Genomic DNA, 21,915 nt, shown 5'->3' with positions numbered 1-21,915 from the left:
TAATATAATTGAAATTCTATATAACTATACAGTACTGAGTACATTTTGTTGTAAAAGTATGAAGTTGGTAAAATTGTACTTCGTGACTAGTAACGACAATTCAGCTCGTATTAGACACTACACGTTGGTCGTTGGAAAGGTGAGATGTGTTTACATTAAAAAATTAAAATATTAGGTAAATTTACATCTCAGTAAGTCCTTAATTTTAAAAGTAACTTCTGCATTCTTTCCCATGTTATCCATAAAACCAATTTGGTTACTTATGTAAAGCAAAAATATCTATATCCAGAATATTTTTTTAAAGTTTGATGAAGTTCCGTGGTTTAAATTTTTAAGGGGGCGACTCGATAGTCCAAAGGTTCATCGGTCCTAAAAATGGTAACATTTTTATCGGTTTTTTAATCAAGGGTTCATTGGTCCGAAGGTTTTATAGTGAACGTTCGGACTATTGCTACTGCCACCTTTTTAAAACCGCAGTGCCTCTGGTAATGGTAAGCTACTACTACTAAGCTAGTTTTAAGGATTTTAGTTTTACAAAATACATGGCAAGATGTTATGTTTTCCATGAAGTGTAATGATTAACTTGACTTTAGCCTGATAAGATCAACTGAACCTTAGGCACACTGGGCCACACTTTTTGCATGATTGAGTGAAAAAACAACAGTAACTATATTCCAATTCGGCATCACCCACACTGGCAGGGCGGACAGACTATAATGGGATATACAGTGCAATACACTAGAAATGCACTAGAAATAAAAGAGTCTAGTCAAGAATAAACACAGAAAACAACCATCCCCAACAGAATAGGGTAATATGAAAGCCAAACTTATTACTACGTAATTAATGTTGTTGATCTGACTTAACAAATTGGCACAGCATGTTTATTACAGGTAGGTTGCCATGTTGGCCAGCTTTCATTTAAAAAAGTGGATATTTTTATTGTAGAATGGGTAACAGATGGAGCCGCAGGCAGGAGCAAGCATCAGGTTCTTATGGTGCCTTTGGTCCTATTGCCACAGGAGCCACAGTTGCAGCAACCCTTTACACAACCTGGAGGCTTTATCAAACCTATACAGAGAAAAAAGACCAAGATAACAATGATATCCCAAGACCATCTCCCAAAAAGCAAAACATTTCATTCAGTAGTTCTGATGACTCTGGGATTGAGAATATTGAAGATGCTGCAAAAAGTGGCCAAGGTCAATCACCTGGGGATCTTTTGAGGTTATATTACAAAGAACATGTAAGAAAGACTGATTCAGATATGGAGAAAGCCAAAGTGGTGGTCAAAGAGGTAACTGACATGTTTTACAGTTTTCTCAAGTTGCAGAAAGCTACAAGCCACGTACACTCAATGATACCCTTTGGAAGTGCCTATGAAGAAGCAAATGTCACAGATGATTTTGATATTCTCATTCGGTTAGACTTAGAAGAGAATATGTGGAGCCTGGTCTCTGGTAGAGACACTTTAATGTCAGCACCTGGGCACTGGCTTGTTCAAAGGGAAAACCAGGATTTCTTCACCAAGGGTGCTAGTATATGGGACAGCTGTCTGACTGGGGGCTATCTGTCTCCAGTGAAAATCTGCCAATTATTTCAAGGCAGACTTCAACAGGGAATTAGTTGGACATCAAATTACAACCTGTATCCATCTCTTACAGGATCAAAACTTGTTCTGACTGTTGGATATGGTGATAGCAAAACATTGAGGGTCACCTTCACTCCTTGTGTTCACTTTAAGGGAACATGGATCATTGCTACGCCCCACCCACAAGCAGCTGTTGATGCAGCTTATCAAAACTTTTGGCTACAAAGTTTTCATGAACAAGAGAGGAAGATCATGTTAGAAAAAGTAGCAACAGAGGAAAGCGGTTGTAAATGTCAATGTTTACAGCTCATAAAAGCAATTAGGCTGAGGAATCCTTATTTTAAATGTTTGGATTCTTATGTATTCAAGACCTTGTTGTTTCACCTCATTGATGACGAAGACAAATGGAATGAAGATGACTTGCCTGATAGATTCATAGATTTTCTTAAAATGATGGAACACCACATAAGATTGAAGTCACTACCAAATCACTTTGTGCCAGACATCAACCTGTTCAGTGATTACTCAGAAGAGGATCTCTGGGCAATTCTTTCATACTTACAGTCTTTGCTTAGGAAGAAACCAATCAGGTTATTGAATAACTTATTACATTAGTAGTGTCTGTGATTTTACAAATGTTTCCTATTGTTTGTGGTTATCTACTGGTTATGCTTGTTTTGAGATAAGTTGTAAATAGGCTAGTTAAAGAACTAAATAGGTCATTTTAGATAAAATTGTATCTGATAATGGGTATCTTATTTTGATTATTTCCAAAGCATGTTGACGAAGCTGAAATGCATGCAGAAAAAACTTAATTGACTGACTGTTTATTAAGAATTTTGAAATGTTCAATAATTATTTTTGCTACTGTAATTGAAATGTTCAGTTTTTTTTTTAACATTAGAAAAATAATTTCAAATAAGTGAATGATTTTCTTTCTTCTTTTATTCAAAGTTTATCCTGATCCTGGAATAATAATTTTTAGGATTTTAAGTTGAAACATTGTAGTTTTTTATGCTAATAATGGTTTTCATTGTAACAGATTGCCTTTACAAATAAAATTTAAGTGCAACTTAAAGAAACAACAAAATCTTTGATAATCTGTTCTTTATAAAATCACATTGAAATATCTATATATTTCTAGTTCTTACATGACTTTGTGCCTATGTTTAAATTTAACATTGTAACATTTTAATATCATAAAGATTACAGTAGAAAAGCAATAACATTATAAGTAGAAAAGCATTTGAAGTTTGTCTTCAAATTTATAAAACTGATAAATATTAGTAAAATACAGGTAGAGTTCCAAAAATAAGGTAAACTTAAACGGGCCATTTTACCAAAGTTTTTTTTTCTCTTTCACCATAAAATGCAATACTAGGTACAAAACATATAAATTGGAAATTCGGTTGACCTATTGTCTGAAAACTTACAACCAGGAGTGATCAATATCAAAAATACTGGTGGAGTTTGAAAATCAGCTTGACTGGATAATTTTTCTTTAAGTTATGCAGGTTTTTTTTTTCATATATTGGCATTTTCAATGTGTGGCTTTGAACTTCAAAGGACCTGGTCAAAATTGACGAAAAATCAACTATTTTGTTCACCACCACTGTAAGCTGTGTGAAAGGAAAACCATGTTACTTACTATTCTCAAACTTACAAGAATAATCCTAAAGACTAAATACAGTATTCAAATATAACTAGCTTTTTTCAATATGTCAAAGTAAAGTGGTTGAAAGTTAAAGAGTCCCGTACCACAAGTATTCAGTTTCTAAAAGTCGGTTCAAAATCAAAATGTACATTTTTCCGAAAAAGTCTACCAAGGGTTGCTAACAATTAAACACTTGTTCTTAATCCAGTTGCACATCTTACTTCGTCCTAAATGAATTTGTACACTGTTATCATCATATACTGGGAATTTAGTGTGTTTATTTGAATCCTCATGCATTTGCTCGTTTTAAAACACATTTTTCTAGACATTTCAATATTCAAACATAACTGCATTGGTGTAAATAATATAGCTGCATAAATCCCAAACTAGACCAGTTTGTTTTTCCAGTTCCATACATGCATACTGTGATCATAAAATGAACAAGTAGCAAGTGTGTAAGAAATGTTCTTATTCATATCAGCATTTGGTGCTGCTCCTTGCCCTACAGATACATTTCCAAGAGTTTCTGTGAGTTCCTGGGTTTTTTTAGATTCCAACCCAGTATTGCTATTTTGGACTATATCCCATTGACTCCTACACCAATCTGCCCCATATGCCAAAGAACTGTGTTCCATGTAAGATGCCACTAACTGTGGTGCACTCAGATCTGAAATTTCAAAATAAACTTGAAATTAATTTATAGGAGAACAATCTTTTTTATTCTAAATTCTGTTCATATTTTCAGAAGTCTCTTGTTAAAAGAAACAATAGTTTTTAACATGAATAGAGAGCACAATTTAACCAAATATTAAACATTTAAACAAGTCTGATTTAAACTAATTTTGATAAACTAAAACAAGCTTGAGTAATAGGCGGAACTCTTTAAGGCTTCATTCACATGCAATGTCTATTTTCTAAATTCTATTTTCTATTCAGGGTATGTCTTCTGATCACGGTCTGTGCCCTGAATATCCCGCGGCGTAATTACTGGCAGCGCGAGCCAGTTACTATAAGTTACTATAAGTAACTGGCTCGCGCTGCCAGTAATTACGCGGCGGGATATGCAGGGCACAGACCGTGATCATAAGATAGCGCGAATAGAAAATAGATTTTTAGAAAATAGACATTCCATGTGAACGAAGCCTAAAATAACCAACCTTTGCAATTGAGAATGTGAAACCCATTGTGCATACATGCAGCCAGCAGTAGTTCCCCTTCACAAGGTTCCCATTTGAGTCTCCACACACCACCACCAATGTGAACGTCCTGCAGTGGACTCCTCATCAGCCTGGTGTCCCACAGCAAGATGTGTTCATCATAGCTGAAACACAAAATGTGAAGAAGCATTTGTTAGTTTACTGAGGGCAACTGCATCCTCTACTTCAGAAATTCTAATGGGTTTGCATAAAATGATTGTAATCTATTGGCCTGTTCAGCATTAAGACAACTTTAAGATTACTTCACCAACCGAATACCCAGAGGTTCAACAAATAATAGTTATTCTTTTCTACTATGCTTGATAGACAATAATACGGTGGCCCACAAGTGCACTCCAAATTCCAAACGACACTCCCAATTCTAAACCTCACACCGAATACTTAAACTTCACTCTCAATTCTTAAACCCCACTCCGAATTCGTAAACCCCACTCCGAATTCGCAAACCTCACTCCCAATTCGTAAACCTCACTCCAAATTGAAAAAGCTCACTCCGAATTCGTAAACCCCACTCCGAATTCGCAAACCTCACTCCGAATTCGTAAACCTCACTCCAAATTGAAAAAGCTCACTCCGAATTCGCAAACCTCACTCCGAATTCGTAAACCCCACTCCGAATTCGTAAACCTCACTCCGAATTGAAAAAGCTCACTCTGAATTCGCAAACCTCACTCCGAATTCATAAACCCCACTCCGAATTCGTAAACCTCACTCCGAATTGAAAAAGCTCACTCCGAATTCGTAAACCTCACTCCGAATTCGTAAACCTCACTCCGAATTGAAAAAGCTCACTCCGAATTCGTAAACCTCACTCCGAATTCATATTTTAACCCCGTTCACTGCCGTATAAAGTCGGAAGTAATATTCTAAGATGGGCTAGGGGATTTTGCCAATAGAGGGCTTCGTGTGAAAACTAGTTATTTTTCATACTACTTGGTGCGCTGTATTCCCATTCACAAAATGATGACGTAGACGTATGACCCTTTTAAGCTCAAGGAAATAGAAGAAATGAAGAAAATAGGGATAAACATACATGTACTTAACAGCAAGTCACAATTAAAATATATTATGTTTACGCGTTTTCTTGTGTGTGTCGTTTTAAGGAATTATACATGTATTATGAATATGAGAACAGAATTACGAGTTGAAACAGCGTTGGAAGGAACAGATTTATGCACTACATGTATGTAAATAAACGTGCGTTATTTATTATTTACAACTTCAAGCATTTTCACATGATTATTTTGAAATGAATGTTTAATACAGATAACAAGTTTCAGGGTGTCGACATTGGCTTATATTATTTATAAATGGGCAAAACAATCCGTATTATCATATACTGTAGGCCTACACATGTACCTGTTATATAACCGAGTATACTTGATAATAGTAATTAGTAGCCCCTCACTCTTTTGCAGCTGAAATATTCATCCTAGATCATAGATAATCTAATAATTGAAATTAATCAGATTAATTACACTTTATTAATCGATTTCGAATGAATAACATGCAGTGGTGGATGGGGGGGAGGGGGGGAGGCGTGTGAGGGGGGTCTTGACCCCCCTTTTGAATTCTGTAAAAAAAAAAATCACACCAATGTTAAAATTAGAATTTTGAATAATAGTTCTAAAACGTACCAAATAGCACTGTTTGCCCTATAAGGGGGGGGGGGGGGGCAGCTCTGCATGTGCAGCCTGTCATTCCAAAAAAAAATCAAAAAAAAAAAAAACAGATCCCCCTTCAAATAATCCTGGATCCACCCCTGACATGTATGGATTATTAGTAGTATCAATCCTATGTTGAGAAAATTGGGAGCAGTGTCACTTAATTTGTCCTTTTATTTATAATGGTAAACCTGTAAATTGCTTCTTGCCCCCAATTTGTGTCCCTGGCGAGAGAGAGTGTGTGTATGTGTGTGTGTAATTGTGAAAAATACTGAAAATAGCTGGAGAAGTCAATTGACCTTGTGACGTAAACTGTTGGTTTATTTTCGTAAGGTATGTATCACGCAAACCAAAATGTAACACAATTTGCACTGTTTGCTAAAACTCTCTCGAACCTTTCACTGGAAGCGCCCAGCTAAAAAAAAAATTATTTGTCCCAGACGAATTACTGTTTCATAAGATTTCTCGAAGAGAACTTTGATGAGAATTGGCATAGTGGAATTGGGAGTGAGCTTTTTGAATTCGGAGTGAGGTTTACGAATTCGGAGTGAGGTTTGCGAATTCGGAGTGAGCTTTTTCAATTCGGAGTGAGGTTTACGAATTCGGAGTGAGGTTTGCGAATTCGGAGTGAGCTTTTTCAATGGGCCACCGCACAATAAACTTGTTAGGATCTCTCTCCATCAGCATTTCAAAAGGAACTAACTGATGGAGCTGACATCAGAGGCTATTTCCAAATAACTATTACTTGGAGTGCTGTTTAGGGAATTTGAGAAAAATGCTATCACCTATCCATATAAATATATGCAGATCTAGATGGGTGTCACTATAGCTATCTTAATATTGTCAGAAAATTAATAAAAGCATATTGTGGTGGTATAGAACTTAGAAGCTCAACACACATCTTACCTGCCAGTGGCTAGGTAGTGTTCTCTCTTAGCATTACTCTGGATACTACACACACCCATGGAATGCCTGAATGACAGCAAAATTTAGCAGTAATAGGTATGAATATGTAACATAACTGATACAAATAGAAAGAATGGGAAAATATATAAAGATTCTCATCTTCTAAATTCAAATAACCTTACTCCTTACTAAAAGGAAGGTATTTCTTTTCAAAAGTTGTTTCATCAATATGTTTTGTTGTGGTCATTAGTTAAATGGTAATTGATCTTGTATTAAAGTACCAAAATTCCAGTCTGTAAGAATTGGAATACCTTTTGCTGGTAAGGACAGGCTGGGAGCAGTTGGTTCTAGGGTCCCAAGACTTCAATCTACAGTCGTCACCACCTTTTTGCAAAATACAAAATGTGCACACTTAAATCTCTTGGAACATCATTAAGTAACATATACAGTGAGAAGTTCTCTAAACAGACAATAGTAATTTTCTCTTCTTTTAGTATGCAATGTAATAGTATTGTGTAACATTCTGTCCCCATTGTTCACACTTGACTCCAATATTTGTCATACCTGTATAAACTGTATAAACTATATTGCTTTTCAGAGTATACAACAATAAACACTCACAGGTAAAGCTGTTAACTTGTTTCTTGATGCATTTAGCACTTCCAGTTCTGACCAAGAGTCTAAAAATATGATTATCATGTTATATATATTAGCTCCTAGACATAGTATCACAATTTCATCAGCCCACAAAAGTCAAATCAAAGCATTACTATCACAAGATGATCTATTATAAACATACAATTCACCTCATCAATAATCCATGTAAATAAGATCATAATACAAATCTAGGACATATTTAAAATTCTTCTCAAAACTAAATTTTCACTTTCTTGATATCAAAATCTAAATATGGCAAGAACAAGTAAGATTTGTTTAAAGCTTATAAAGTGGATCCAAAGATGTAAGATTTCATCCTGTTTTTTTTTTTTTTTTCAGACCACCTACCTACAAGTGAAGACAATTCAGTGATGTTGTTATCACTGATATTTAATCTCTTGATAGATAGCAGTTTGTAGATAGGCTCTGGAACCTTTGGCAGGTCATTCTTGGATAGATCAATATCTTAAATTAAAATAAGACGGATGTCATGAAATATTGCAATCCATGCACTGTAATTTCAGAAAAGCAATACTACTATGATGCTTTTAAGTATATATTCATCTTGCCATAATTTACATAAAGTTTTTGAATCTGGACTTGCATTATTTGAATTAATGACTGATTAACAAGGGATATACAAAGTTGTCAACTCATAAAATGCAAGTCCAGTGACAGATTCCAAAGCCGTATTTATATACAAGTTTATTTTCAATGAATGAAATTAAAAAGATTAATGAATACTTCCACCAAAATGCTATCTGAAACAACCTATTTTGTTTATAAAAGTAAAAGGTTCGTTACCCGTGAGATTTTCTAGAGTATCTACCCCTGAAGGAAAATTTCCCAAAGTTCTTTGTGTGTTTCTCATGTGGAGTGTTTGAAGTGAAACCATGGCTGGAAGTTGTCTGAATTCAAAAATCAAATTTGTTAAATATTTCACATAGATTGAAATATAAAGTTCACTATAGTTGGCTATGATTACCTATCCTTGCTATAACATTCAAACAAAATCATACAAGAATTATTTCTTCAACATGCACTGTAAATGTACAGGAGGCTGTTATATGCTTACTGCATACCTAAACCTTAATTTCCTTGTTTGACTATTTACATTTTTTTCATTATCAAAGACATCATACCTACCTAAGTTGAGCATGCTGCAGGGGATTATTGTTCAGAATCAATGTCTGCAGATTTGACAGTCTTCTCATCTGAGGTGGAAGGGTTGCTGTATAAAAGAAATCGATATATCCTAAACCCCAATTATGCTTCAACAGCTATGCAAAGAAATAATACAAGTTGCTTTAAATTTTAAATTTTCAAAACTTGATGAAACACTGCTACTGATTGACCAAACACATCACAATCTTGTTGAAGGTACTGAAATTCTGTCTACTTACTCAGTTGATTGTCACTCAAATCTAAATGAACAATGTCTGTGAGGTTGATAAATAATGGTGATGGGATAGACTCGATTCTGGAGATAAAGAAGAAAATAAATCATAAAATATTAGACTCGATTCTGGAGATAAAGAAGAAAATAAATCATAAAATATTATAACTGTAATTACTTCTGAAAAAAACAGTTTTCCAAATTTTTATAATTCTAATTTACTTTCTGTTTTAAATCATAGTCATTGGTATAATATATTATCTCTTTTCATTACCTCAATGATAACTTAAGGAAGTACTTACTTGTTGTGACTTAGATTCAAGACTAACAAGCCTTTGGCAAGTTCTAAATCAGCAGGAACCTCTTTCAGCTGGTTGTGACTAAAATCCTGTAATAATTACAAAAAGTTAACATGGCTATGTATTCAGCTTACGCTTACCCTCTGAAAACTAAACTAAACTTCAAAATATAAGTTATGCACTTGAGTGTACAATTTTTTTAGAGTTTTAAATTATCTTTTAAAAACCAAAATTGACTTGATAATTCTGGTTTTCTTTCAGGAGGCTATCATACCTGTTGAGATTGGAAACTGACATAGAGAAAGTTTTTTCTCATAAAACTGATTTGGCAAAACTTGAGTTTGAATCGACCTAAGTTTTCCAATTATGTGACTTAAGGAAGGGGAGATATTAACAAGGCATCTAGCCATAAAAGAGGCCACAATCTGGTACAGGACATCTAAATCAGGTGGCTGAAATGCACACTGGCTTAACCCTTGCTTCAGACATGTTATGGGAATAGTGCTACAGGAACAAATACTTACAAGAGTAGACAGATCCTCTAGACTAAAAATGTCTGTTGGAATCCCTGTATTTCTCAGGTTGTTGTACCTGCAGTTGATTACTCTTAGACATGGCAGGTCAGAGAGCTCGCCATGAATGCTGACCAAGTTGTTTCTGACCAGAGAAATATGTTCCTTAAGTAAATAAAACAATGAACATAATCATACTTCAGAACATCAAGATTGATTTATAGGTTTTTGCTTGACATTTATCTGTTAGTACTATGCTTAGAACAGTTTACTTTATAAAAAAACTATACTTGTCATTACTGTTGATGTGAGAAGTTCAAACCATTATAATCAATCAGACATCTCCAATAAACATTCATTCTATTTTTTATTTTATTTGTTGGCTATGTAATTTCCTGATTCAACAAGTAAAATCCAGTACATATGTTAAAATTAAGAGTGATAGTAATACACTGTATATTTGGAAAATAACATTAATCAACTACATGTACCAGGAACCAATACCTGTACAATGGTTGAATACATTTTGTCTTTGACAGCTTAAACATTTCAACCCAACATGTCAACAGGCAGTGCAAACTTACCAACTTATTGAGATTCGAAAGTTCATCTGGAAGTTTATCAAGATTGGAATCGTTGACATAAAGCCACCTCAATCCAATCATATCAGCCACATCCTTGGGGAACTTTCCTTCCTGAAAAAGAGCAAACAATGGAAATGCAGTCTGACGCTGCGGCTCACTAGTTTTTACATTAACTCGATCCCCACCCTAAAAGACTGTGGTCCTTTAATTGCATGATTAACCATGCTTCTGCTTGCCAAAAAATGTTAATATTCACTCAATCGGCTTAATTTAACAGATTACACATTACGTTAACATTAATAACGTTATAGTTTGAACTGCCTTAGTGGGTGTGCCCAGTTTGTATCACTTTTTATCATATGTAAGTAAGTCTGATCTCACAAATATCAACATCACGTTGAGCAATAAACCTTGATGGTTTATTTCAAATCAAAGGGATTGAGAAAAAGCATCATACCTGGAAATCATAGCCACTTAGGTCTATGCCCCTCACAAACGGCAGCACCCCTGTGGCTGCCATTTCTCCAACCAACACTTTTGCAAGTAAAAGGTTCCTAGTGTATTCTTTTATTATTAGGTTATATGTAGTGATTTCATCACATTTTATCTAATATTAATTTAATATAATTGAAATTCTATATAAATATACAGCACTGAGTACATTTTGTTGTAAAAGTATGAAGTTGGTAAAATTGTACTTCATGACTAGTAACGACAATTCAGCTCGTATTAGACACTACACGTTGGTCGTTGGAAAGGTGAGATGTGTTTACATTAAAAAATTAAAATATTAGGTAAGTTTACATCTCAGTAAGTCCTTAATTTTAAAAGTAACTTCTGCATTCTTTCCCATGTTATCCATAAAACCAATTTGGTTACTTATGTAAAGCAAAAATATCTATATCCAGAATATTTTTTAAAAGTTTGATGAAGTTCCGTGGTTTAAATTTTTAAGGGGGCGACTCGATAGTCCAAAGGTTCATCGGTCCGAAAAATGGTAACATTTTTATCGGTTTTTTAATCAAGGGTTCATTGGTCCGAAGGTTTTATAGTGAACGTTCGGACTATTGCTACTGCCACCTTTTTAAAACCGCAGTGCCTCTGCCAGGCTCTGGTAATGGTAAGCTACTGTACTACTAGTAAGCTAGTTTTAAGGATTTTAGTTTTACAAAATACATGGCAAGATGTTATGTTTTCCATGAAGTGTAATGATTAACTTGACTTTAGCCTGATAAGATCAACTGAACCTTAGGCACACTGGGCCACACTTTTTGCATGATTGAGTGAAAAAACAACAGTAACTATATTCCAATTCGGCATCACCCACACTGGCAGGGCGGACAGACTATAATGGGATATACAGTGCAATACACTAGAAATGCACTAGAAATAAAAGAGTCTAGTCAAGAATAAACACAGAAAACAACCATCCCCAACAGAATAGGGTAATATGAAAGCCAAACTTATTACTACGTAATTAATGTTGTTGATCTGACTTAACAAATTGGCACAGCATGTTTATTACAGGTAGGTTGCCATGTTGGCCAGCTTTCATTTAAAAAAGTGGATATTTTTATTGTAGAATGGGTAACAGATGGAGCCGCAGGCAGGAGCAAGCATCAGGTTCTTATGGTGCCTTTGGTCCTATTGCCACAGGGGCCACAGTTGCAGCAACCCTTTACACAACCTGGAGGCTTTATCAAACCTATACAGAGAAAAAAGACCAAGATAACAATGATATCCCAAGACCATCTCCCAAAAAGCAAAACATTTCATTCAGTAGTTCTGATGACTCTGGGATTGAGAATATTGAAGATGCTGCAAAAAGTGGCCAAGGTCAATCACCTGGGGATCTTTTGAGGTTATATTACAAAGAACATGTAAGAAAGACAGATTGGGATATGGAGAAAGCCAAAGAGGTGGTCAAAGAGGTAACTGACATGTTTTACAGTTGTCTCAAGTTGCAGAAAGCTACAAGCCACGTACACTCAATGATACCCTTTGGAAGTGCCTATGAAGAAGCAAATGTCACCGATGATTTTGATATTCTCATTCGATTAGACTTAGAAGAGAATATGTGGAGCCTGGTCTCTGGTAGAGACACTTTAATGTCAGCACCTGGGCACTGGCTCGTTCAAAGGGAAAACCAGGATTTCTTCACCAAGGGTGCTAGTATATGGGACAGCTGTCTGACTGGGGGCTATCTGTCTCCAGTGAAAATCTGCCAATTATTTCAAAGCAGACTTCAACAGGGAATTAGTTGGACATCAAATTACAACCTGTATCCATCTCTAACAGGATCAAAACTTGTTCTGACTGTTGGGTATGGTGATAGCAAAACATTAAAGGTCACCTTCACTCCTTGTGTTCACTTTAAGGGAACGTGGATCATTGCTAAGCCTCACCCACAAGCAGCTGTTGATGCAGCTTATCAGAACTTTTGGCTACAAAGTTTTCATGAACAAGAGAGAAAGATTATGTTAGAAAAAGTAGCAACAGAGGAAAGTGGTTGTAAATGTCAGTGTTTACAGCTCATAAAAGCAATTAGGCTGAGGAATCCTTATTTCAAATGTTTGGATTCTTATGTATTCAAGACTTCGTTGTTTCACCTCATTGATGACGAAGACAAATGGAATGATGTTGACTTGCTTGATAGATTCATAGATTTTCTTAAAATGATGGAACACCACATTAGATTGAAGTCGCTACCAAATCACTTTGTTCCAGACATCAACCTGTTCAGTGATTACTCAGAAGAGGATCTCTGGGCAATTCTTTCATACTTACAGTCTTTGCTTAGGAAGAAACCAATCAGGTTATTGAACAACTTATTACATTAATAGTGCCAGTGATTTTTACAAATGTTTCCTATTGTTTGTGGTTATCTGCCAGTTAAAGGACTAAGTAGGTCATTTTAGATAAAATTGTATCTGATAATGGCTGAATGGATATCTTATTTCGAGTATTTCCAATGTGGCTGAAGTGCATGCAGAAAAAAGTATTAACTGACTGTTTAGAAATCAAGAATTTTAAAATGTTAACCATTGAAAAATAATTATTTGTAGTACTGTAATTGAATTTTTTTTTTTAATTAGATAAATAATCTCAAAAAAGTGAATGATTTTCCTTCCTTTTTAGTCAAAGTATTTTTCTGATCCTTGAATAATAAATTTTAGAATTTTAAGTTGAAACATTTTAGTTTTTTATATTAATAATGGTTTTCACTGACTGACTGCCTTTAAAAATAAAATTTTAAGTGCAACTTTTAAAGAAACAACAAAAACTTTGATCATGTATTCCTTAATTATAAATTTATATTGTATATTATAATTGCTACTTCTGACATGACTTTGTGCCTTTGTTTAAATTTAACATATTTCAACATCATAAATATTACAGTTCTGTAGTACGCATTATGAAGTTATATGCCAATATAATTTTTATGCACAGACATACTGTGCACTTAATGAAATAAAATTATAAGTAGAAAAGCATTTTTGACCTTTTGCTTCAATTTTATAAACAAGGCAGCAAAGCTGTCAAATGTACAGACAAAGAACAGAAAATAAAGATGCAAATAAGTGAAAAATTAAATTTTCACAAAAAACTGTTAAATTGCCAGAAAAAATTACCAAAAAGACTGCGTTGCCTATTGAAGCTGTATGTTAGACCCATGTTTCTTTCCTGTAAGTTTGAGAACAGTAAGTGACATGATTTCCCTTAAATGGTCATCATAGGAGCAGTGCCCAAAATAGGGGTTTCTTCAAATTTTGATGCAACATTACATAATGTTTAACAGCATAATGACAATCAAATGTTATTAATAAAATATTAGTAACATGGACATTCAGAAAATGTGACAAGCAAAAGTCTTCAAGATCATGGAACTTTAAAGTCACACCTTGAAAATGCCAATATGTGAAAAATTAAATTTTCACAAAAAACTGTTTAACTGCCAAAAAAAAAAATAATAAATAAATAAATAAAAATACCAAACAGACTGCATTGCCTACTGAAGCTGTATTTTAGTCCCATGTTTCTTTCCTGTAAGTCTGAGAACAGTAAGTGACATGATTTTCCTTAAATGGTCATCATGGAAGCAGTGCCCAAAATAGGGGTTTCTTCAAATTTTGAAGCAATATTACATAATGTTTAACAGCTTAATGACCATCAATTTTTAATTATAAAATATTTGTTTCACAGATATTCAGAAAATGTGACTAGCAAAGGTCTTCAGGCCCATGGAACTTCAAAGTTACGCCTTGAAAATGCCAAAATGTAAACAAGACAGCACTGTTCTGAAATGGGTTTATTTCCATTTTTAACACTTTTTTAACATAAAACAAAATAAACATTTTACTGCCATTTTATATGACCAACTAAGAAAATTGATGAGATGGGAAAAGTATCAATAGAACAGTGTTAAATGTCCAATTTCCTCCATTCTGAGATTCTGAACATAGTGGATGATTGAATCTGACAAACTGCAATGATATGAGTTTATTTCCATTTTTGACACTTTATTACACAATACATGATAACAAGTTTACCATGTTTTTTACATAATCAACTAACAATGTTGTAAAGATGCAGGAAATATCAAACAAACACTTTTAGGCATCTTATAATTTAAAAATGAGACTGTTAACATGCCTAATAATTGAATCTGAGGAAAAGTGAAAAACAGTATAACTTCTAAAATAATGGCCCGATTATGCTGATTTTCGAACTCAACCTGCGTTTTAGTAAGATTGACCACTCCTGTGAGTATAATTACAATTGGCCAATCCGTTTTTCTTATATTGTGTTATCAGTGTTGTATTTATATTGAAAATAGTGAAAAAACAGCATAAATTCCCTAAAAATGGCCCAATCATGCTGATTTTCAAACTTGACCTGCGTATTATGAATATTCATCAGTTCTGTAAGTTTCAAGTCAAAAGGTAAAATGGTTTTCCACTTATCGTGTTATCGGTGCTGCATATATGCTGAAAAAAGTGAAAAAACAGCATAAATTCCCTAAAAGTGACCCGATCATGCTGATTTTCGAACTTGACCTGCGTATTATGAATATTCATCAGTTCTGTAAGTTTCAAGTCAAAAGGTAAAATGGTTTTCCACTTATCGTGTTATCGGTGCTGCATATATGCTGAAAAAAGTGAAAAAACAGCATAAATTCCCTAAAAGTGACCCGATCATGCTGATTTTCGAACTTGACCTGCGTATTATGAATATTCATCAGTTCTGCAAGTTTCAAGTCAAAAAGTAAAATGGTTTTCCACTTATCGTGTTATCGGTAAAAGTGCACGGCGACGACGGCGACGATGGCGACGACAGACGCAGATGATGGCTATATGTACAGACACATCTGTGTCTGTACATAAAAACTGATGAATATTAGTAAAATACAGGTAGAGTCCCAAAAATGAATTCAAACGGCCATTTTCCCTTTTTTTTTTTTTTTTTTTTTTTTTTTTGGCTCTTTCACCATAAATGCAATACTACTAGCTAGAGGTACATATAATATAAATTGGAAATTCAATTGACCTATTGTCTGAAACCTTGCAGGAGTGATCAATGTCAAAAATACAATGTCGCAAATCAGCTTGATTGGATAATTTTTCTTTAAGTTGTGCATTTTTTTTTTCATATATTGGCATTTTCAAGATGTGGCTTTGAACTTCCATGGACCTGGTCAAAATTGACAAAAAAAAAATTAACTATTTTGTTCACCCCCACTGTAAGCTGTGTGAAAGGAAACCCTGTTACTTACTATCTTCTAACTTACGAGAATGATCCTTAGGGCTAAATACAGTATCTAAATATAACTAGCTTTTTTCAATATGTGGAAGTATAATGGTCGAAAGTTTAAGAGTCCCATACCACAAGTATAATCAGTTTCTAAAAGTCAGTTCAAAATCAAAACATACATTATTCCCAAAAAGTCTACCAAGGATTGCTCACAAGTAAACGCTTGTTCTTCATCCAATTACACACATCTTTCTTTGTCCCAAATTAATTTGTGCACTGTCTTCGTCACATACTGGGAATTTAGTGTGTTAATTTGAATCCTTGTGCATTTGTTTGTTTTACAGCACATTTTTAGATGTTTCACTATTCATACATAACTGTGCATTGGTGTAAATAATATAGCTGCATGAATCCCATACTAGACCAGTTTGTTTTTCCAGTTCCATACATGCATACTGTGATCATAAAATGAACAAGTAGCAAGTGTGTAAGAAATGTTCTTATTCATATCAGCATTTGGTGCTGCTCCTTGCCCTACAGATACATTTCCAAGAGTTTCTGTGAGTTCCTGGGATTCTTTAGATTCCAACCCAGTATTGCTATTTTGGACTATATCCCATTGACTCCTACACCAATCTGCCCCATATGCCAAAGAACTGTGTTCCATGTAAGATGCCACTAACTGTGGTGCACTCAGATCTGAAATTTCAAAATAAACTTGAAATTAATTTATAGGAGAACAATCTTTTTTATTCTAAATTCTGGTCATATTTTCAGAAGTCTCTTGTTAAAAGAAACAATAGTTTTTAACATGAATAGAGAGCACAATTTAACCAAATATTAAACATTTAAACAAGTCTGATTTAAACTAATTTTGATAAACTAAAACAAGCTTGAGTAATAGGCCAAACTCTTCAAAATAACCAACCTTTGCAATTGAGAATGTGAAACCCATTGTGCATACATGCAGCCAGCAGTAGTTCCCCTTCACTAGGTTCCCATTTGAGTCTCCACACACCACCACCAATGTGAACATCCTGCAGTGGACTCCTCATAAGCCTGGTGTCCCACAGCAAGATGTGTTCATCATAGCTGAAACACAAAATGTGAAGAAGCATTTGTAAGTTTACTGAGGGCAACTGCATCTTCTACTTCAGAAATACTAATGGGTTTGCATAAAATGATTGTAATCTATTTGCCTGTTCAGCATTTGGACCACTTCAAGATTATTTCACCAACTGAATACCCAGAGGTTAAAAGAATAATAGTTTTTTTTCTACTATGCTTGATAGACAATAAACTTGTTAGGATCTCTCTCCATCAGCATTTCAAAAGGAACTAACTGATGGAGCTGACAACAGAGGCTATTTCCAAATAAACTATTACTTGGAGTGCTGTTTAGGGAATTTGAGAAAAATGCTATCACCTAGCCAAAATATATGCAGATCTAGATGGGTGTCACTCAGCTATCTTAATATTGTCAGAAAATTAATAAAAGCATATTGTGGTGGTATAGAACTTAGAAGTCAACACACATCTTACCTGCCAGTGGCTAGGTAGTGTTCTCTCTTAGCATTACTCTGGATACTACACACACCCATGGAATGCCTGAATGACAGCAAAATTTAGCAGTATGAATATGTAACATAACTGATACAAATAGAAAGAAGGGGGAAAATATATAAAGATTCTCATCTTCAAATAACCTTACTCCTTACTAAAAGGAATGTATTTCTTTTCAAAAGCTGTTTCATCAATGTTTTGTTGTGGTCATTAGTTAAATGGTAATTCATCTTGTATTAAAGTACCAAAATTCCAGTCAGTAAGAATTGGAATACCTTTTGCTGGTAAGGACAGGCTGGGAGCAGTTGGTTCTAGGGTCCCAAGACTTCAATCTACAGTCGTCACCACCTTTTTGCAAAATACAAAATATGCACACTTAAATCTCTTGGAACATCATTAAGCAACATATTCAGTGAGAAGTTCTCTAAACAGACAGTGGCAATTTCTCTTCTTTTAGTATCAATGTAATAGTATTGTGTAACATTCTGTCACCATTTTTCACACTTGGCTCCAGGATTTGTCATACCTGTATAAACTATATTGCTATTCCAATAATCAAAAGCACATATCCAGGCTTCAAAGTCATGGGCCTTCCAGTGTAACATGCTCTCCAGCTTTTCATTAGACAGCTGTAACAGGGTTATCGCTCCAGCTGAATCACTGACCACAAGACTGGGATCATTGCTATAATGTAAGAAAAATAAAATTACAATATGCAATTCCATACTAGTATGTTCATAATGATAAAATCAGAATACATTTATCATGTGTTTTTGGACATTCTCTTGATCTAGCAGGTTTCTCTACCAACTTATATATACACCACTCCATGACATGCGTACCACTTTTTTCATGAAAATTAATTTGATCTGGATTTAAATCTTTATTTGAGAACTATATATACCCGACTGACATACCTTGGAAAAGTTCCACTGGACCAATCAAGAGAGAGTGCCAATCTTTCTTCTCCTATCTTCACTCTGTCAAGAGGTTGTAATATTCCTTCTACTAAATTTTGTAAACACACTTCTCCCGATGCATTGACTACCCCAAATATGATATTTTCTTGCACTTTAAACTGATTCCATTTCATATCTAGTATGGCAGCCACTTCGGTGTTTTTGACTTCTTTTAATTCCGTGTCTCCATCTTGATATAAAACATTGTACTGCAGAAGTTTTCCAAGACGTGGTATTTCAGTCACACTTCTTGCAGGGGCATCCTTACAGAAAATAAAACAAATTACATTTTAAGTTTTTAGGCAAGAGAGGTAAAACATTTTCAGCAAAGTGAGACATTATGAAATTTTAAAAGAGCAACTCCACTGCAATAAAATTATTATTATGAAATACATATTTCAATTCATGCGTTCAGGACTTTGAAAATCTTTTCCATGTAGAAAATAAAAAAAAAAATTAAAAGAAAAAATCTTGCAGACAATTTAACACAGCAGAAAGTTTGTTTTAGTCTTGCACTAGCTGTTGTCAAGACACATTTACTTACAGAGTCACTTTCAGCACATGGTGGTAATTCTTTGTCATTGCTTTCAGTATCTACCAGTTGGTAAGTTCCACACACTAATATATGCTCACAGTCTTGTATGGGGCACCATTCAACAGAGTCGGCACTGTATTCTGTATCCACAGTGTGGAGAGGTATGATCTCTGGGGTTGTGCTCCATTCTTCTGCCATTATTTACCTTTCACTCAGTACAACTTGTCATTGTGTTGCTAATAGCTGTAATGCATTATATCAAAATTCAAGATTTTTACAAAGTAGTTTTCTCACAGTAAAGAGTGAAAAATGAGATGAAAATTTGTTTTATGAACATGCTATGAGAAGTCTGTTTACTCTTTTGTAAGAGTTCAGTCTTACTGCTCTGAAGGTTGTGTAAACTTACAGATTGACCTGACAAAAATTTTGTTTCCACTCTGTATCACTGTAAGCTTTGGTTCACAAAATTAAGAGAAATACATTCCAAGTTAGTACGCTATCCACAAGACCAATTCTCAGTTTTTTCCAGGACATATCACAACACACCCCTTGTCTATGTTAGCAGGTGTTTGTCGAAAAAAGAGAAGCTGTACAATGTGATCAGACAATTTTAAATAATTAGCATTACTTCTGCAAATTCACATTGATGTGCCAATCTGGAAGAAATCAGTATGAAATGCCACCTAATCCATACTGTCAGCAGGCATCTGTTAAGACATAACATCACATTCCCACAGATAATTAATCACGAATATGTTACAGATATTGTGGAATGTGGAAAATAAAGAATCAGAAGAAGACTATATCTTTGACGCATACTTTTTATTTAATGGAATAATGTTATACAAGTTTTGTCATTTTGTATTTGAAAACATAGTAACACATTTGTCTACAATAATAACATTACTATATTAAGGATATGCTCTCTTGCTCTTAAACTTAATAAATTTTGCTACACATTATCATTTCACATTTAAAACTTAACTAACCATTAAATTTTTTCATAATTCCTCAGCATCCATATTTCAATATTCAATTTGCAGTCTTTGTAGATCGACAGGTAAAAGCCACTGAATGTAAAACATGTTAGGTAGCTATATTCTGAATATATTTTAAAGAAATTATCTATCTAAAATGCTGGCCATAAAACTTGCACCTTTTCCATTTTAATTTTCCATTTAAATCAACCATATAATTTGGGACAAATATATCCTATCATGATTAAATAAGACAAAATGAAGCACAAACCTACACGTTCACTTCCAATATGGTGGTCAACCAGCTCTGATCACATTTATTCCTACATTGCCATTGTTTTTTATCAAGCTCACATATACATAACAAATTAAACAAACAAATTCCAATTTTTATTCTGAATTATCTTCACATAATTACTCTATTTCTGACAAGAGTTCTGTATAATAATTAATACTCTATGTTGCACCAGCAACCTCAAAACAAGTCTGCAAAGTTCCGAGGGTATTGGAATACATCCTTACAAAGATCCATGTGAACTAAGTTCTAGCACTTCTTTCACACTCCATCAAACACTCTCGAACCAAAATGCGTGCATGAACAATCCCACGTTTTAATCTTTCAGCAGAAGATTTGCTTCCAGAGTAAGTCGGTCTTATATCTTTGCCCATATCTTCAATAACTGCCAACAGCTGGGCATATTTACTCCTTGGTGGCTGATGGTGGTGATGATGATGGTGATGTCCAGATGAGGACTTCTGATGATGTTGTTGATGGTGATGATGATGTTGTTGCTGCTGCGGTTGTTGCACTTGTGCCTGTGACTGTTGTTGTTGCTGCTGCTGCTGTTGTTGAGGAGGTGGGGGTGTGGCTCTTACTTCCTCAGTAACAGATCTAGGTGTCCCAGGGTTGCTTACCATTGGAGTAGCTGGAGAACTGCTGGATTCAATTATTATGTCATCATCCATCTTGCTGAAATTGTGACAAAGAAACAAGGTGAACACCTTTCTTTTCTATAAATAATGTTTATTCTGCCAAGAAAATTACAATGCTCATTTTAAAATGACATTCAGACAGACGTCAGAAACACCCTCAGCCAAAGGTATGAAAAGCTTGACAATCTGGCTATACACTACCACAATGCTCTACGACTCTAATTTTATATCACCAATTTTATATTAATATAACTAATGCCTATTAATTATAATTTTCCAATCAATCTTTATATTCAAAACGCGGATGACTGTTTATCTGACAAATTTAACACATTAACACCGTAGCCTTTCTGCCGCCCTGTCCAAAACTTCCAGGTTTCCAGATGATTGTGCGTGTGACTGTTTAGTTGATGAGTGCTGGAGGTAAGCGGAAATGAGGGGGGATAACAGGTTTTCCAACAGCAAATATTACAATTAAAAACTCCAGAGGTTGTGGGGTTAAAGGGTCAATATCTTCATTTACTAAACTTCTCTTACCTTTCAAACTTCACTTGATCGTTCCAACGAGCTTCTGCAATTACCCCCTTGGGCACAGTTCATTGACTCCTGCTAACAGCAAAATGGATGGTTCAAAGACAAAGCACAAGCACCGTATCAAAACGAGGCTGCAAGAAAAAGAACTCTTCCCCCGAAGACATCGGTAACTTGGGGTCTTCT

General features: G+C 34.7%; 6 protein-coding genes across 6 annotated transcripts; 2 read left to right on the top strand and 4 right to left on the bottom strand.

Moving 5' to 3' along the window:
- The first annotated feature begins 102 nt into the window (after positions 1 to 102).
- LOC147763656 (mitochondrial dynamics protein MIEF1-like) lies at positions 103 to 2,278 on the top strand. The gene is made up of 2 exons (XM_087006598.1): positions 103 to 139; positions 949 to 2,278. Exon 2 carries the CDS (start codon positions 950 to 952, stop codon positions 2,204 to 2,206), a length of 1,257 nt encoding a protein of 418 aa, XP_086862724.1. The 5' UTR covers positions 103 to 139; position 949; the 3' UTR covers positions 2,207 to 2,278.
- A 1,246-nt stretch (positions 2,279 to 3,524) lies between these two features.
- Positions 3,525 to 7,473, bottom strand: LOC147763655 (diphthine methyltransferase-like). The gene is made up of 4 exons (XM_087006523.1): positions 7,344 to 7,473; positions 7,033 to 7,098; positions 4,403 to 4,566; positions 3,525 to 3,912 (listed from the first exon to the last, which is right to left on the bottom strand). Exons 2-4 carry the CDS (start codon positions 7,089 to 7,091, stop codon positions 3,632 to 3,634), a joined length of 504 nt encoding a protein of 167 aa, XP_086862649.1. The 5' UTR covers positions 7,092 to 7,098; positions 7,344 to 7,473; the 3' UTR covers positions 3,525 to 3,631.
- On the bottom strand, positions 7,396 to 11,014 carry LOC147763654 (protein flightless-1 homolog). The gene is made up of 10 exons (XM_087004376.1): positions 10,938 to 11,014; positions 10,481 to 10,591; positions 9,909 to 10,061; positions 9,388 to 9,473; positions 9,093 to 9,169; positions 8,836 to 8,920; positions 8,494 to 8,597; positions 8,038 to 8,154; positions 7,654 to 7,712; positions 7,396 to 7,416 (listed from the first exon to the last, which is right to left on the bottom strand). Exons 1-10 carry the CDS (start codon positions 10,998 to 11,000, stop codon positions 7,396 to 7,398), a joined length of 876 nt encoding a protein of 291 aa, XP_086860502.1. The 5' UTR covers positions 11,001 to 11,014.
- Positions 11,015 to 11,214: 200 nt separating this feature from the next.
- LOC106174946 (mitochondrial dynamics protein MIEF1-like) lies at positions 11,215 to 13,664 on the top strand. Its single transcript, XM_013556727.2, has 2 exons — positions 11,215 to 11,238; positions 12,063 to 13,664. Exon 2 carries the CDS (start codon positions 12,064 to 12,066, stop codon positions 13,318 to 13,320), a length of 1,257 nt encoding a protein of 418 aa, XP_013412181.2. The 5' UTR covers positions 11,215 to 11,238; position 12,063; the 3' UTR covers positions 13,321 to 13,664.
- A 1,110-nt stretch (positions 13,665 to 14,774) lies between these two features.
- Positions 14,775 to 21,909, bottom strand: LOC106174995 (diphthine methyltransferase). Its single transcript, XM_087004375.1, has 8 exons — positions 21,736 to 21,909; positions 19,298 to 19,531; positions 18,712 to 19,016; positions 18,321 to 18,544; positions 18,070 to 18,142; positions 17,774 to 17,839; positions 17,160 to 17,323; positions 14,775 to 16,930 (listed from the first exon to the last, which is right to left on the bottom strand). Exons 2-8 carry the CDS (start codon positions 19,484 to 19,486, stop codon positions 16,650 to 16,652), a joined length of 1,302 nt encoding a protein of 433 aa, XP_086860501.1. The 5' UTR covers positions 19,487 to 19,531; positions 21,736 to 21,909; the 3' UTR covers positions 14,775 to 16,649.
- On the bottom strand, positions 20,094 to 21,664 carry LOC106174945 (uncharacterized). Its single transcript, XM_024077865.2, has 2 exons — positions 21,539 to 21,664; positions 20,094 to 21,235 (listed from the first exon to the last, which is right to left on the bottom strand). The coding sequence occupies exon 2, from the start codon at positions 21,229 to 21,231 to the stop codon at positions 20,803 to 20,805; it is 429 nt and encodes a 142-aa protein (XP_023933633.2). The 5' UTR covers positions 21,232 to 21,235; positions 21,539 to 21,664; the 3' UTR covers positions 20,094 to 20,802.
- Positions 21,910 to 21,915: the final 6 nt, after the last annotated feature.

This window comes from Lingula anatina, chromosome 2 (genome assembly GCF_051362555.1).
Source record: "Lingula anatina isolate TDL-2025a chromosome 2, LinAna3.0, whole genome shotgun sequence".
Lineage (NCBI taxonomy): Eukaryota > Metazoa > Brachiopoda > Lingulata > Lingulida > Lingulidae > Lingula > Lingula anatina.
This window is presented reverse-complemented; position numbering and strand designations above follow the sequence as displayed.